Source organism: Scyliorhinus canicula, chromosome 8 (genome assembly GCF_902713615.1).
Source record: "Scyliorhinus canicula chromosome 8, sScyCan1.1, whole genome shotgun sequence".
In the NCBI taxonomy this organism is placed as follows: domain Eukaryota; kingdom Metazoa; phylum Chordata; class Chondrichthyes; order Carcharhiniformes; family Scyliorhinidae; genus Scyliorhinus; species Scyliorhinus canicula.
In genome coordinates, this window is record NC_052153.1 from 131458389 (window position 1) to 131474913 (window position 16525).

Genomic DNA, 16525 nt, shown 5'->3' on the forward strand with positions numbered 1-16525 from the left:
GTTAGTGATTGTTTTAAATTTCTCCTCCCTTTTTCCACTTTGAATTTCTACTGTCCTTTGAATGCTTTTTGTGTCTTCTACCATGAAGACAGATACAAAATACTTCATAGCATATGTCATAGAATCCCTACAGTGCAGAAGGAGGCCATTTGACCCATCAGTTCTGCACCTACCCTCTGAAAGAACACCCTACCCTTACCCATTCCCCGCCTTATCCCTATAACCCCATCTAATCTTTGGACACTTAAAGGGCAATTTAGCATGACTAATCCACCTAACCTGCATATCTTTGGACTGTGCGAGGAAACTGGAGCACCCAGAGGAAACCCACGCAAACTCTGGGAGAACATGCAAACTCCACACAGACAGTCACCCAAGGTAGGAATTGAACCCGGGTCCCTGGAGCTGTGAGACAGCAGTGCAAACTTGTTTAAAGTCTCTACTATTTTCTTGTTTCCCATTGATAATTCTACAGTCTCACCCTCTAAGGGACCAATGTTTACTTTAGCTACTCTCTCCCTTTTACTCTACTTGTGTAATTCCTTACTGTCTGTTTCCGTATTTCTTGCTCCTGTTTTCTTTGGCTATTACGTGCAAAGGAGTATGATTACCCACCAAAGAAACTCCTTGTCACTGGTCACAGGTTCTGTGGGTCCTTGTGTGGCTGATGAGCTTTATCCAGGAGCCTCATCTTCGACTGCACAATTGGCAGATATTTCCAGGAGGTGGAATTGGTCCTTGTGCTCAAGCCTCTGGCAATCCTTTCTTAGGCTCCTTTTCTCGACCTCCTCTTGCTGTTGAGTGTTCTCAAAGAATTGTGTCCCTTCAATCATGAGGTTTCTCTGACAATCCTGATTCTTTTGCTGTCAGTCTGGTCTCAATAAAATGTGAGACAGATTTGCAGGTATCAATTATTGTTTATTTTAACCAGCTAGCTGGGTGACTCACTCTATTGGGAGAGCAGGACACAACCATGTATCCTGGATCTTCAACAGCGAGTGAACAACGGGACAAAACATTTCTGTACAGATACATTCAAGTTGCATCAAATTTCACATACACACGACCAAATAAGGCAACAGTAATGAATGCAAAATTCCCATAGGCTATCCCTATACACTTCTTGACATGGCCATATATCCTGATTGGCTCATTTCATATTCCTCAGCCCTGGGCTCACTTCACATTCTTCAGCCCTTAGTGGGGGGGGCCCTTTCACTCAGCATTCTCGTCCTAGCAATTACCCATCCCCCCATCCAAGCCATGCTTTGCCCAGTTCCTTTGTTCCGGCTCCTATACCCGGGTATCCTCTACATTGTCCTAACTAATTATCCCATTTTGTATCACATTCGTTTGTTCAATTTCTCATCTCCAGGTAGTTTTCGTCTGAGCAAGGGTCTTGCCGGCATTGACGACTATGTTGCGTTTCATGAGGTAAGCCTTCATGTTGTCTCTGAAGCGCATCATTTGTCCTCCTTTAGCTAGAGTGCCTTCCTTGAGCTGGTCGAAGATGATTTTCTTTGGAAATCAGGACTCTGGCATCCTACGCATGTGGCCAGCCCAGCCAAGTTGGTTTCAGATGATCGTGGCCTCATAGCTGATACACTCGACAGCATTGATGGACAAGTACCATCAAGGCCCTGATTTTTAATTAGTGCAGGTTTCTGAGCCACGTAGAAGAGTTAGGAGTACAACTGCCTTGTACAGGATTTTTGTATCAGCATGGATGTCACAGTTGTCAACGACTCAAATTCGTAGGCGTCTGAAGTCAGCACTCGTGGATTGAATACGATGTTGGAACTCAATGCCAGCCTTAGATGAAAGGTTCCATGTGTGGGATGGTTTCTCCATTGATCTTGATGGAGGGAGAGACCGGATCTTGCCCTGGGGTGGTTGGTAAAGGACTTGAGTATTCTTGAGGTTGAGGCCGAGACTGATTTTCCAATATGCTTCCACAAAGGCGTCAAGTGTAGCTTGGAAATTCTCTTCTGAAAAAGTGGAGTTGGCGTTGTCATCTGCATAGTGAAGATCCACAAGTGGTATCAGTGTCACCTTCTTGGATTTTAACTGATTTGAGGTTGAAAAGTGTCTGCAGGATGGAAGGAAAAATGTTAATTCCACTGGGAATCTTATTCTTGACATGAAAATGGAGAAAAGGGTGGGGTGATGACGCCCCCCTGCTTGACTCCAGTCTTGACCTTGAAGGTTTCTGTCTTATTTCAATCAAGGGGGACTGTTGCCTGCATCTTGTTGTGCAGCAGTTGGAGGATGTTGATGAATCTCCCAAGACAGCAGACCTTTGACAGGATCCTCCATAGCACTTCCCAATTGACTGAGTCAAGAGTCAGATCGATGAAGGCCATGTAGAGTGGTTGATGTTGCTCCTGGCATTTCTTTCGAAGTTGTCAAGCAGTGTAAATAATGTCCGTTACTCCACGATTTGGTCAGAAGCCACAATGGCTTTGCGGAAGGATTTCTTTAGGAACTGGCAGAAGACGGCTAGTGAGGATTCGGGCAATGATGCTCCTGCGATAGAGAGTATGAAGATTCCTTGGTAGTTCCTACGTCCACGTTGTCTCCTTTCTTGAAGATGGTGGCAATGATTGCATCCCTGAGGTTGGCAGGGATTCCTCTGTCTCAGACTTTCAGGAACAGCCGATGGAGATAACAGTTGATCTCTTCTCCCAAATTTGAAAATCTCTGCTGGAATCCCGTCCACTCCTACAGCTTTTCAATTCCTCATGTGTTTAAAAATAGCTTCAACTTCATCCTAGATTAACAGGAGTCCAAGATCATATTTGATGTGGAGTTAGGGGATTTCCTTGAGCACGTCCTCATCTCCGATTGTATCCACGGTTCAGGAGTTCTTTTTAATTGTTCTCTCTATTGAAGACTCATGTTTCTCTGCCTCTTCAAAGAGTTCCTTCCTTACTCTGCACCAGTTTGAGGCCTAGTGTGTTTGGTCCAAATATTGTCTTGGTGGCACTGAGGAAGCCCCAGGTGTCATGCTTGTCGGTGAGTAGTTGCAACTCCTTAGCTTTCTCAGTCCGCCATTGATTCTTGATTTCCCTAGTTCTTCTTTGTACCTCTGCTTTGGCTAATTGATGAGCTCTCCTCTTTGCCTTGCTGGTGATATAGTTTAGCCAGGCACAGAGAGCTTTCCTCGTCTTGTCGATGATATGGTCGTTCTCATTGAACCACTCTTGGTATTTCCTGGTATTATGGTCGATGTTTCCTTTCCAGCTTGAGATGATGGCTGTTTCAGCTCTTTCCAGTTTTCCTCCACTCCATTAGAATGATGTTTTGGAGATTTTGGTGAAGACATTGTTGAAAGTTCACTTGCAAGCTTGGAACTGTTCAACATTGATCTTTTTTTGAACTGTTTCTTCATCTTCTGTTTCTGGTGGAATTTGATGGCCATAGACCTCTTCTGCCCAGGGGTCATCTGCACTGGTCATTGCTTTGGTGATGAGGGCATCCATTTTGTCACAGGATCGGGAGATGATTTGTTGATCGGGAGATGATTTGCCAATGCTTTGATTGTAGATGTCCCCAAGAAGTCTTGACTTGTCTTTTTGGGAAAACAGTGTATTAGTGATGACAAGCTGGTGTTCTGTATATTTGGTGAGCAAGAGAGCCATTCCAGTTGCATGAGTTGCAGTTCCAATTCCTTTTTTTTGGAAATATTTTTATTCAAGGATTTATTATAATAATAATCTTTTATTCCCACAAGTATGAAGTTACTGTGAAAAGCCCCTAGTTGCCACACTCCGGCGCCAGTTCGGGTATACATAAGAACAACACATCAACCTAAACAAACAACAACAGATCCCCAAACTCCCCTGATACCAACCCCCCCCCCCCCCCCCCCCCCTTTACTGACCCCTCAGTCCTCCTTGAAGAAATCAATGAACAGTTTCCACCTCCGGATGAACCCCACTACCGACCAACGCAGAGACCCAGAAGTCTAACAATGACCATGAAACCATTGTCGATTGTTGTAAAAACCCATCTGGTTCACTAATGTCCTTTAGGGAAGAAAATCTGCCATCCTTACCTGGTTTAGCCGACATGTGACTCCAGACCCATATCAATGTGGTTGGTTCTTAACTGCCCCCTCGAGAGCAATTAGGGATGGGCAATAAATGCTGGCACAGCCTGCGACGCCCACATCCTAGGAACGAATAAAACAAAATCTTGTTGCTTATGCTGTTTCGCACACAAGTAGTCTTGTATTGTAGCTTCAGCAGGTGACACCTCATTTGTAGGTATGCCTGCCATGCTCTCCTGCACTCTTCATTGAACCAGTGATGCAGGTAATGGTAAAGTGGGTGATACACTGTGCCATGAGGTTGCAGATTGTAATCGAGGACAATTCTTCTGCTGCTGATGGCCCACAGCACCTCATGGATACCCAGTCTCGAGTTGCTAGATCTGTTCAAAGTCTATCCTGTTTAGCACGGTGGTAGTGCCACACAACATAATGGAGGGTATCCTCAATGTGAAAACGGGACTTTGTCTTCAAGTGCGGTGGTGACTTCTACTGATGTTGTCATAGACAGATGCATCTGCAGCAGGCAGGTTGGTGAGGATGAGGTCAAGTAGAATAGATTTAGATTTATTGTCACATGTACTGAGGTAGAGTGAAAAATATAATTCTGCATACAGTCCAGGCAGATCGTTCCATACATGAAAACATCGAACGTATGATTAAATACATGTGGATACATAATGAAAATGTATAAACATAGGTAGCAAGTGAAGCATATCGCATATTGTATACAGTATATAGTGCTACAACTGTGGAGAAGGTGCGTAGGAAGATCAGTTCAGTGCATAAGATCAGTTCAGCCCCTAAGAGGGTCATTCAGGAGTCTGGTAACAGCAGGGAAGAAGCTGTTTTGAATCTATTGCTGCTTGGTCTCAAATGTTTGTATCTTCTGCCCAATGGAAGAGGTTGGAAAGGAGAATAACCTGGGTGGGAGGGGTCTTTGATTATGCTGCCTGCTTTCCCAAGGCAGCAGAGGTGTAGACAGAGTCAATGAATGGGGGGCGGGCTTGCATGATGAACTGGACTGTGTTCACTACTCTGTAGCTTCTGGCAGTCTTGGGACGAGCAGTTGCCTTACCAAGCTGTGATGCAGCCAGATAGGATAGTTTCTGTGGTACATCCATAGAAATTGGTAAGAGTCGTTGTGGACATGCTGAATTTCCTTAATTTCCTGAGGAAGTATAGGTGCTTTTGTGCTTTCTTGGTCGTGTTGACCTGGGTGGACAAGGAAAGATTGTTGGTGATGTTTACACCTAGGAATTTGAAGCTGTCCACCATCTCCACCTCGGCACCATTGACACAGACATGGGCGTGGACGATACTTCGCTTTCTGAAGTCGATGACCGGCTTCTCAGTTTTGCTGACATTGAGGGAGAGATTGTTGTCAATGCACCATGTCACTACGTTCTCCATCTCCCTCCTATACTCTAACTCGTCATTGTTTGAGATCCGACCAACCACGGGCGTGTCACCAGCAAACCTGTAGATGGAGTTGGAGCCATATTTTGCCACACAATCATGTGTATATAGGAAGTCTAGAAGGGGGCTATATACACTACCTTGCAAGGCCTCTGTATTGAGGACTATCGTGGAGGAGGTGTCGTTGTTTATCTTCACAGATTGCGGACTGTGAATCAGGAAGTCGAGGATCCAGTTGCAGAGGAAGGAGCTGAGTCCTAGGTTTTGGAATTTTGATATGAGCTTGGCTCGGATATGATGTTGAAGGGAGAAATGAACAGGAGGTGTCCTTGTTGTTGAGAAGATTCCGGGATGAGTGTAGGGCCAGGGAGATAGCACCTGCTGTGGACCGGTTGTGCCGGTAGGTGAATTGCAGTGGATCAAGGCAATCTGGAAGGTTGATGTGTCTCATGCCTAACGTCTCGAAGCACTTCAGAATAATAGATGTCAGTTTTGCGCGAAGGCAGGTTTCAACCTTTCTGCTCCTATCGCCACAGAGGATACAGGACAAGGTAGTTTCTAGAACAGGGGTGGGAGAGGGGAATGTTTTGGATATTTACAAAGAACTTGTGGAGTTAGAGGAAATTCAGATAGGTGAGCTAAAGCGTAAATGGGAAGATGAGCTGGGAGGGGAGATAGAGGCGGATCTGTGGGAGGATGCTCTGAGCAGAGTCAACACATCCTCATCATGTGCTAGGCTCAGCCTGATACAATTCAAGGAGGTTCACCGCGCACACATGACGGTGGCCCGGATGAGCATGTTTTTTGGGATAGAAGACAGGTGTGGGAGGTGTGCGGGAGGGCCAGCAAACCATGTCCATATGTTCTGGGCATGCCCGAGGCTGAGGGGATTCTGGCAGCGATTTATGAATGTCTTGTCCACGGTGATAAAAACAAGGGTGGCGCCGAGTCCAGAGGTGGCGATTTTTAGACTGTCGGAAGATCAGGGAGTCCAGCGGGGGAGAGAGGCTGACGTTTTGGGTTTGCCTCCTTGGTAGCCCGGAGACGGATATTGTTAGAATGGAGGGACACGAAGCTCCTGAAATCAGAGAGAGATCTGGGTTAGCGACATGGCTGGGTTTCTCAGACTTGAGAAAATTAAGTTCGCCCTGAGAGGATCAACATTAGGGTTCGTTCAGAGGTGGCAACGTTTATCGACTTCTTCGGAGAAAACTAAACTGTCAGCAGAGTCGGGGCGGAGGAGAGGAGGGTAGAGGGGGAGTTGGGCTATTTTGTGTTTAGAGTGGGCAGGAACAGTGAGAGATGGATGACACTGAACTATGTTTACATTTGTATTTATCTTTTATTGTTATAAAATCATAAAAGCCTCAATAAAATGTTTTAAAAAAATAATAGATGTCAGGGCCATCGGGTCGATAGTCGTTGAGGCAACTGCCTGGTTCTTCTCAGGCACCGGTGTTGAGGGCGGTACAGCGGCACAGTGGTTAGCACTACTGCCTCACGGCACCGAGGTCCCAGGTTCATTCCCACCCCTGGGTCACTGTCCGTGTGGAGTTTGCACATTCTCCCCGTGTCTGCGTGGGTCTCACCCCCAAAACCCAAAAGAGGGTAGGTGGATTGGAAATGCTAAATTGCCCCTTGATTGGAAAAAAAATAATTGGGTACTCGCGAAAAAAAAGAGGCACAGGTATGATCATGGTCTTCTTGAAGCAGGTGAGAACCTCGGAGGTGAATAGGGAGAGGATAAAGATGACTGCACCCGCAGGTGGTTCATATAGGATCTGAGTGCAACCTTTCCTCCTTCAACTCTGGGATTAACCTAGTGAATGTCCTCTGCACACCCTCCAGCGCTAGTATGCCCTTTCTCAGGTAAGGCGACCAAAACTGAACACAATACTCCAGGTGTAGCCTCACTAACACCTTATACAATTGCAGCATAACCTCCCTAGTCTTAAACTCCATCCCTCTAGCGATGAAGGACAAAATTTCATTTGCCTTCTTAATCACCTGTTGCACCTGCAAACCAACTTTTTGCGACTCGTGCACTAGCACACCCAGGTCTCTCAGCACAGCGGCATGTTTTAATATTTTATCATTTAAATAATAATCCCTTTTGTTATTATTCCTACCAAAATGGATGACCTCACATTTGTCAACATTGTATTCCATCTGCCAGACCCTAGCCCATTCACTTAACCTATCCAAATTCCTCTGCAGACTTCCGGTATCCTCTGCACCTTTTGCTTTACCACTCATCTTGGTGTCGTCTGCAAACTTGAACACATTCCACTTGGTCCCCAACTCCAAATCATCTATGTAAATTGCGAACAATTGTGGGTCCAACACTGATCCCTGAGGGACACCACTAGGTACTAATTGCCAACCAGAGAAACACCCATTAATCCCAACTCTTTGCTTTCTATTAATTAACCAATCCTCTATCCATGCTACTACTTTACCCTTAATGCCATGCATCTTTATCTTATGCAGCAATCTTTCGTGTGGCACTTTGTCAAAAGCTTTCTGGAAATCCAGATATACCACATCCATTGGTTCCCCGTTATCTACCGCTCTGGTAATGTCCTCAAAAAATTCCACTAAATTAGTTAGGCACGACCTGCCCTTTATGAACCCATGCTGCGTCTGCCCAATGGGACAATTTCTATCCAGATGCCTCGCTATTTCTTCCTTGATGATAGATTCCAGCATCTTCCCTACTATCGAATTTAAGCTAACTGGCCTATAATTACCCGCTTTCTGCCTACCTCCTTTTTTAAACAGTGGTGTCACGTTTGCTAATTTCCAATCCGCCGAATTTTGGTACATTATCATTAGTGCATTTGCAATTTTCCTAGCCATCATTTTTAGCACTCTGGGATCCATTCCGACAGGGCCAGGAGACTTGTCTACCTTTAGACCCAATAGCTTGCCCATCACTACTTCCTTAGTGATAACAATCATCTCAAGGTCCCTTCCTGTCATAGCCTAATTTCCATCAGTCACTGGCATGTTATTTGTGTCTTCGACTGTGAAGACCAACCCAAAAATCCTGTTCAGTTCCTCAGCCATTTCCTCATCTCCCATTATTAAATCTCCCACCTCATCCTCTAAAGGACCAATATTTACCTTAGCCACTCTTCTTTGTTTTATATATTTGTCAAAACTTTTACTGTCTGTTTTTATATTCTGAGCAAGTTTACTCTCATAATCTATTTTACTCTTCTTTATAGCTTTTTAGTAGCTTTCTGTTGCCCCCTATAGATTTCCCAGTCCTCTAGTCTCCCACTAATCGTTGCCACTTTGTATGCTTTTTCCTTCAATTTGATACTCTCCCTTATTTCCTTAGATATCCACGGTCGATTTTCCCTCTTTCGACCGTCCTTCCTTTTTGTTGGTATAAACGTTTGCTGAGCACTGAAAAATCGCTTGGAAGGTTTTCCACTGTTCCTTAACTGTTTCATCATAAAGTCTTTGCTCCCAGTCTACCTTAGCTAGCTCTTCTCTCATCCCATTGTAATCTCCTTTGTTTAAGCACAAAATACTAGTGTTTGATTTTACCTTCCCACCCTCCACCTGTATTTTAAATTCCACCATATTATGATAGCACGTTCGAGAGAATCCCTAACTATGAGATCATTAATCAATCCTGTCTCATTGCACAGGACCAGATCTAGGACCGCTTGTTCCCTCGTACGTTCCATTACATACTGTTCTCGGAAACTATCACGGATACATTCTATAAACTCGTCCTCAAGGCTGCCTTGACCGACCTGGCTAAACCAATCAACATATAGATTAAAATCCCCCATGATAACTGCTGTACCATTTCTACATGCATCAGTTATTTCTTTGTTTATTGCCTGCCCCACCATAATGTTAAGTTTCTGCTATTATGCTGGGAGAAGGAGGGGCAGAAAATGTGTTGGTGGAATTTTGGCAGGTCACTCCTGAGGTTGGTCTGGTCGAAGTCTCCGGCCACGATGAACAAAACCTACGGGTATTCCGTTTCCAGGTTGCTTATAACAATGTGCAATTCATCAATGCCTTCTTCACTTCATCCTGGGTGGAATGTAGGTCGCTGTGATGATGGCAGTAGTGAATTCCCATGGAAGGTAGTATGGGCGACACTTCACAGTCAGGTATCCCAGGTCTGGGGATCAGTAGTTTGCCAGGGTCAACACGTCTGAGCAGCAGGAGGGATTGATGAGGAAGTAAACCCCTCCATCCATGACCCTGCCTGAGGACGCCGTGCAGTCCATTCGGTGAATTGACAAGGCCTCCGGTTGTATGAATCAGTCCGGTGAGGCAGGGGTGAGCCATGTCTCTGTAAAAAGAGCACGAGCACAACCGGTCCGTCTGAAAAGTAAGTGTTAAGGTCGTCCAGCTGGTTTTCGATCACTTGGACGTTTGCAAGGAGAATGCTGGGGAGAGAAGACACCGCATTGTTTAGCCTGACCTGCAGACAGGCACGTTTTCCTTGTTTCCCAAGAGTTGCCGTCTGCTTCTGACTGGTCCCGGGGTCCGATGAACGAAGTCTGACCACTACACCACTTCACCCCACGGATTATGAATAATCAATGAATCAATCCTGTTTCTTTCAGCCAATTATTGGGATATACGTCCGCCTTGCCTGGTATTGTACTGGCACTGACATATATAAAGGTTGTTGCTCACTTTTTTGTTCATTCACTCAGAGGACGGGGGCTAGTTTGGCCAGCATTTAGTGCCCAAACTTTATTGCCCTTGAGAAGGTGGTGGTCAGCTGCCTCCTTGAACTACTGTAGTCCATGTGGTGTAGATGCACCCAAGGTGCTGTTTGGAATAGGATTTAATGATTTTGACCCAGTGAAGGAACAGTGATACATTCCAAGTCAGGATTGTGTGTGGCTTGGAGGAGAACTTGCAGATGATAGTGTCTCAATGCATCTGCTACCCTTGATTTTGAAGGTAATGAAGATTGCAGTTTGGAAGGTGCTCTTGGAAGAACCTTGGTGAGTTGCTGCAGTGCGTCCTGTAGATGACACATACTGCTGCCACTTGCTGTGCTGGTGGTGGAGGGAGTGAATGTTAAAGACGGTGGATGGGGGATGGCAATCAAGTGAGCTGCTTTGGCCTGGATGGGGTTGAGCTTGTATGTTGTTGGAACTGTCCTCATCAAGGCAGCGGAGAGTATTCCATCACACACCCGACTTAAGGCTTGAAGATGGTGAACACACTTTGGGGAATTGAAAGGTGAGCTACTTGCCACAGAATTTCCAACCTCAATCTGAACTAGTCCAGTTCACTTTCTGGTCAATGGTAATTCTCAGGATGTGGATAGTGGGGAAGTCTGTAATGGTGATTCCAATTGACTGACATGGGGAGATGGTTGTGAGAGGCAAAACAACTTTTTGGACAATCTATATTAATGATTTGGATGAATATTCAGTGCATTGGAGGTGGAACAGCAAAGGTTCATTGAATAGGTCCCTGGTGTGAGTGAGTTGTCCTCTGATGAGAGAAGTTAGTTAATTGGGCCTATATTCTCTGGAGTTTGGAAAAATTAGAGGTGTTCTCATTGAAACAGACAATATTCTGAAGGGGCTTGATGGGGCAAGCGGGGATCTGAAACGTGGGAGCACAGTCTCAAGACAGGCTTGGGGGATCACTACAATATACCTCAGAAATAGCCTCCTATACCACAGTGTTGTGCTGTATTCTGCACAACATAACAATCCAGAAAGAGGCCTGTTAGGAGACAGATGAGAGCAGAAATATTTGTCCACAGTAGATGGAATGAAGATGAGGAGGTGCTGATTGTAAAGCCAAGATGTGGAATGTGGTGAGTATGAAATGCCAGGAAGAGTGAAGTATGGACATACAGTGAGAAGCAAATGCAGTTATGCTGTGTTGCGAAGAGAGCAAAGAAGCAGGTGTACTTGTTGAATGAGACAGAGAGGTGTTACAATGTGCCCTTATAATTTTTAAAAAATAAATTTAGATTACCCAATTATTTTTTTCCAATTAAGGGGCAATTTAGTGTGGCCAATCCACCTACTCTGCACATTTTTTGTGTTGTCGGGGCGAAACCCACGCAGACACAGGGAGAATGTGCAAACTCCACACGGACGGTGACCCAGAGCCGGGATCGAACCTAGGACCTCAGCGCCGTGAGGCAGCTGTGCTAACCACTAGGCCACCGTGGTGCCCTCAATGTGCCCTTATGAGTGTAAGTTGAAGAACATCATGGAGGGAATAACTGTTGAGAGTGACAGTAAGTGGGTGAAAGGAGTATTGTCCGGTTGTGTCGTTCAGAGAGATGGGAGGGGGGAAGGGTGGAGATGGGGGAAGAGGGGGTGGGAGAAGGTGGGGAGGGTGTGTGGTGGGGGGGGAGGATGGGTTAGGAAGGAGTGGGGTGGGGGAGAGGAGTACCCGCCAGCCTACCATATTATTGGGATCAGTTCAGGGCTGTGCAGGAAGGCGGTGGGCTAGCCACCCAACATATTTTACATGCCTCCCTGCTGAAAACAGACCTGGTCGTGGGCAGTAAAAATTCAGTCCTTAAAATTAGTTAATTGAAATTCCCTAGCTGCCTTTGTAGGATTTCAACTTGCAACTCTGAAGTGTTTCTCTGGGGCTCGGGATTACTTGTCAGTAACATAAATCACTATGCTTCCTTTTCCATTAACAATCCGTGAGGGCAGCATGGTGGCACAGTGGTTATCATCGCTGCCTACGGCGCTGAGAACCTGAATTCGAATCCCGGCCCTGGGTCACTGTCCATATGGAGATTGCATGTTCTCCTTGTGTCTGCTTGGGTTTCGCCCCCACAAACCAAAAACAAAATGTGCAGAATAGGTGGATTGGCTATGCTAAATTACCCCTTAATTGGAAAAAATAATTGGATACTCTAAAATTTAAAAAAAAAACAATCTGTAATCTCCAGTTTTATCTCAAAAACTGGAATTATCTGCTCCAATTCCCTGCACTTTCCCTATATCCACTTTTTTTTCAAATATTTATTGATACTTGGAAGGAGATGGGGAGGTATGAAGGAAGAGGCGAGAGATTACAGTCAGTGGTATTAACACATTATATTAATTTTGTCTCCATTATTTAATGCTATTATAAAATTGTTAATGTTTCTTAAAATGTATTAGTGCTCACACAATAACATTGTTAACACTAACTTTCAAGTTGTATTTATTCTTTCTAAATGTAATGATTTACCGCATTTCCGTTACTTTTCTTTGTTTGACCAGTTCCACAAGAACAGACGAAGGAGGTAAGGAACTTGTGTCTCATGGCGCATCAGCTTAGGTGCCTTTCCCATCTGATGAAAATTCTTATTCATTTCGAAAAACGAATGGATGAACTAACTTCAGAGGTCTTTTTGGGAAGCTTCTCCATACAGCATGGCAGAAATGTTCGAGGTAAAAGCTTAGCAGTGTCGAATGGATTTAAAATGGTTTGTTTTCCCCATTTCCATTGACAGAATTATAACATCCTTACTTATATTTTCTGGGAGCATGGTTTCCTTTGCTTCTCCCTATTTTCTCTGTCTTGTGCAACATGGACGTAGGTGGGTGACCTAATTTACGTTTCTACATTTACGTTGTAAATGAGAATAGTGCTCAGATATGTTGTGCAACTATGCTCTGCAGCACAAGATTAAACATTTTTCATTATATTGATTACCCCCCCCCACAGAAAGTAACTTTAAAATCACAGTGGTTGTGATAGGATGGAAGAAATCTGCACAACCATATTTCATAATTTTGAACAAAGAACATTAAATCACAGGAACAGGCCCTTCAGCCCACCATGCCTGCGCCGATCTAGATTCCTTATTTAGACCTACTAATTATTGCCCAAACGATCTGTATCCCTCCATTCTCCGTCCATTCATGTGTCTGTCAAGATACATCTTAAAAGTTGCTGTTGTGTCTCCCTCCAAAGCTAAAATTCTCAAATATGTACAGTTATAATTTACATACACAATTGCACTTGTCAACTATTCAGATTTGTACCTAGACTACAGATTTGCATATATTTTGTGCATATTTGTATGCATCACAAATATTTGCAAAATATTGATATTTCTCATGGCAGACTTTGAATTGAAAAACACATTGCAAAATTGTCAACATTTGCCTGCATAATAATAATAATAACTTTATTAGTGTCATAAATAGGCTTACATTAATACTGTCATGAAGTTACTATGAAAATCCCCTAGTCGCCAATCTCCGGCACCTGTTCGGGTACACTGAGGGAGAATTCAGAGTGTCCAATGCGCCTAACAATCTCGTCTTTCGGGACTTGTGGGAGGAAACCGGAGCACCTGGAGGAAACCCATGCAGACACAGGGAGAACGTGGAGACATGGGGAGAACGTGCAGACTCCACACAGACAGTGACCCAAGCCGGGAATTGAACCTGGGTCCCTGGTGCTGTGAAGCAACAATGCTAACCATTGTGCTACTGTGCCGCCCATACCATTTAGGTGAAGCCATGATGAGCGCCACCATTTGTTAAAAGACCTTTCTTATATAAACAGCAGAACATGCCACCAATGTAATGTTATAATGTAGCATTGTGAGTGAATATGAAATCATACTCCAAGCTATTGTATGGCTATGCACCATGGTTTCACACTCATTAAAGTCACTTAATCAGTTAAGCAAAAGGTTGCTTTGTTTAGATGCATATATTTTGAACAATGACTAAAGTTTAAAATAATTGTTGTCCACAGTTTTTCTAAAAATCAACATGATCACCCTTCCTTAGCTCTCTTAAAGGATGAGATGTGAACCTTGCCCCAAACCTCAGAGGAAAGGATAACAGCAGAATACATAGGTGGTCCATAATGGTTAACATGATCACACAAAGTTGAAATGTCTTTTCCTTCTTCGTTGGCAACATAAAAGGAGATTGACTCTTAATTTCTAACTGTTGGAGCCTAAAAAATATTATTTAATTGCTGTTTATTATTTAAAAGATATGAAAGAAACTTATTCAAATATGCTGTAATTTCTCCTAATGGAGATGGATTTTTCTGTCAAATACATCAGAAAGCAATGAGCAGAGATCCTTTCTCTTACTGTCTACATTACTGATCAACAACTATTGGTCATCTGTTGCAGCTTCATTATTGATTAAAATAATGCATTGTACAATTAAAAACATACTGAAGTACAAGTTCTGCGAGATTGCTAGTTTCTCCAGTGTAAGTCACACAATCCGTTGCAAAACATCAAGACTCCTAATCCTAAGGCTTTTTTTAGGTGCAAGGATGCTAATAGGCACTTTATAAACATTTCTAAATATTAACACACAAGAATGCAAAAACACAAGAAATAGGAGCGGTAGATCAATAGATCCATCAAACCTGCTCCTCCGTTCATTACGATCATAGCTGATCTCAGGCTTCAATTCCACTTTCTTACCTGTCACTCATATCCCTTGATTTCTAACAGACTAAAAGTACGTTTATCCTAGCCTTAAATGGAGCATCCACAACCCCCTGGGGTAAAGAATTCTAAAGATTCACAACCCTTGAGTGAAATAATTTCTTGCTAAATGATTAGCTCCTTATCATGAGCCTGTACCCCCATGCTTTAGATTCCCCGACCAGTGGAAATAACAAAGAACAAAGAAAATTACAGCACAGGAACAGCCCCTTCGGCCCTCCAAGCCTGCGCCAACCATGCTGCCCGTCTAAACTAAAATTGTCTACACTTCCAGGGTCCGTATCCCTCCATTCCCATCCTATTCATGTATTTGTCAAGATGCTCCTTAAACATCACTATCTTCCCTGCTTCCACCACCTCCTCTGGCAGCGAGTTCCAGGCAGCCACTACCCTCTGTGTAAAAAAAAACTTGTCTCGTACATCTCTAAACCTTGCCCCTTGCACCTTAAACCTATGCCCCCTAGTAATTGACCCCTCTACCCTGGGAAAAAGTCTCTGACTATCTATTATTTATGCCCCTCATAATTTTGTAGACCTCTATCAGGACGCCCCTCAACCTCCTTCGTTCCAGTGAGAACAAACCAAGATTATTCAACCTCTCCTCATAGCTAATGCCCTCCATACCAGGCAACATCCTGGTAAATCTCTTCTTCACCCTCTCAAGCCTCCACATCCTGCTGGTAGTGTGGCGACCAGAATGGAACACTATACTCCAAGTGTGGCCTAACTAAGGGTCTATACAGCTGCAACATGACTTGCCAATTTTATACTCAATGCCCCGGCCAATGAAGGCAAGCATGCCATATGCCTTCTTGACTACCTTCTTCACCTGCGTTGCCCCTTTCGGTGACCTGTGGACCTGTACACCAAGATCTCTCTGACTGTAAATACTCTTGAGGGTTCTACCATTCACTGTATATTCCCTACCTGTATTAGACCTTCCAAAAATGCATTACCTCACATTTGTCCAGATTACACTCCATCTGCCATCTCGCGGTCTAAGTTTCCAAACAATCTAAATCCTGCTGTATCCTCTGACAGTCCTCATCGCTATCCGCAATTCCACCAACCTTTGTGTCGACCGCAAACTTACTAATCAGACCAGTTACATTTTCCTCCAAATCATTTTTATATACTACGAACAGCAAAGGCCCCAGCACTGGTCCCTGCGGAACACCACTCGTCACAGCTCACCAATCAGAAAAGCACCCTTCCATTGCTACTCTCTGCCTTCTATGAACTAGCCTGACCTAGCCAGTTCTGTATCCGTCTTGCCAGCTCACCTCTGATCCGGTGTGACTTCACCTTTTGTACTAGTCTGCCATGAGGGACCTTGTCAAAGGCCTTACTGAAGTCCATATAGACAACATCCACTGCCCTACCTGCATCAATCATCTTTGTGACCTCCTCGAAAAACTGTATCAAGTTAGTGAGACACGACCTCCCCTTCACAAAACCGTGCTGCCTCTCGCTAATACGACCCCTTGATTCCAAATGGGAGTAGATCCTGTCTCGAAGAATTCTCTCCAGTAATTTCCCTACCACTGACGTAAGGCTCACCGGTCTGTAGTTCCCTGGATTATCCTTGCTCCCCTTCTTAAACA

At 44.3% G+C, this 16525-nt stretch overlaps 1 protein-coding gene across 4 annotated transcripts in view; it reads left to right on the forward strand.

The window, feature by feature from the left end:
* kiaa0825 (KIAA0825 ortholog) overlaps positions 1-16525 on the forward strand; it is a 593054-nt gene that overhangs the window by 111605 nt on the left and 464924 nt on the right. For all 4 annotated transcript variants that reach the window (XM_038805261.1, XM_038805263.1, XM_038805262.1 and 1 more), the window contains exon 5: positions 12712-12882. In XM_038805261.1, coding sequence (XP_038661189.1) covers positions 12712-12882 — 171 coding nt within the window. The remainder of the gene's footprint in view (positions 1-12711; positions 12883-16525) is intronic.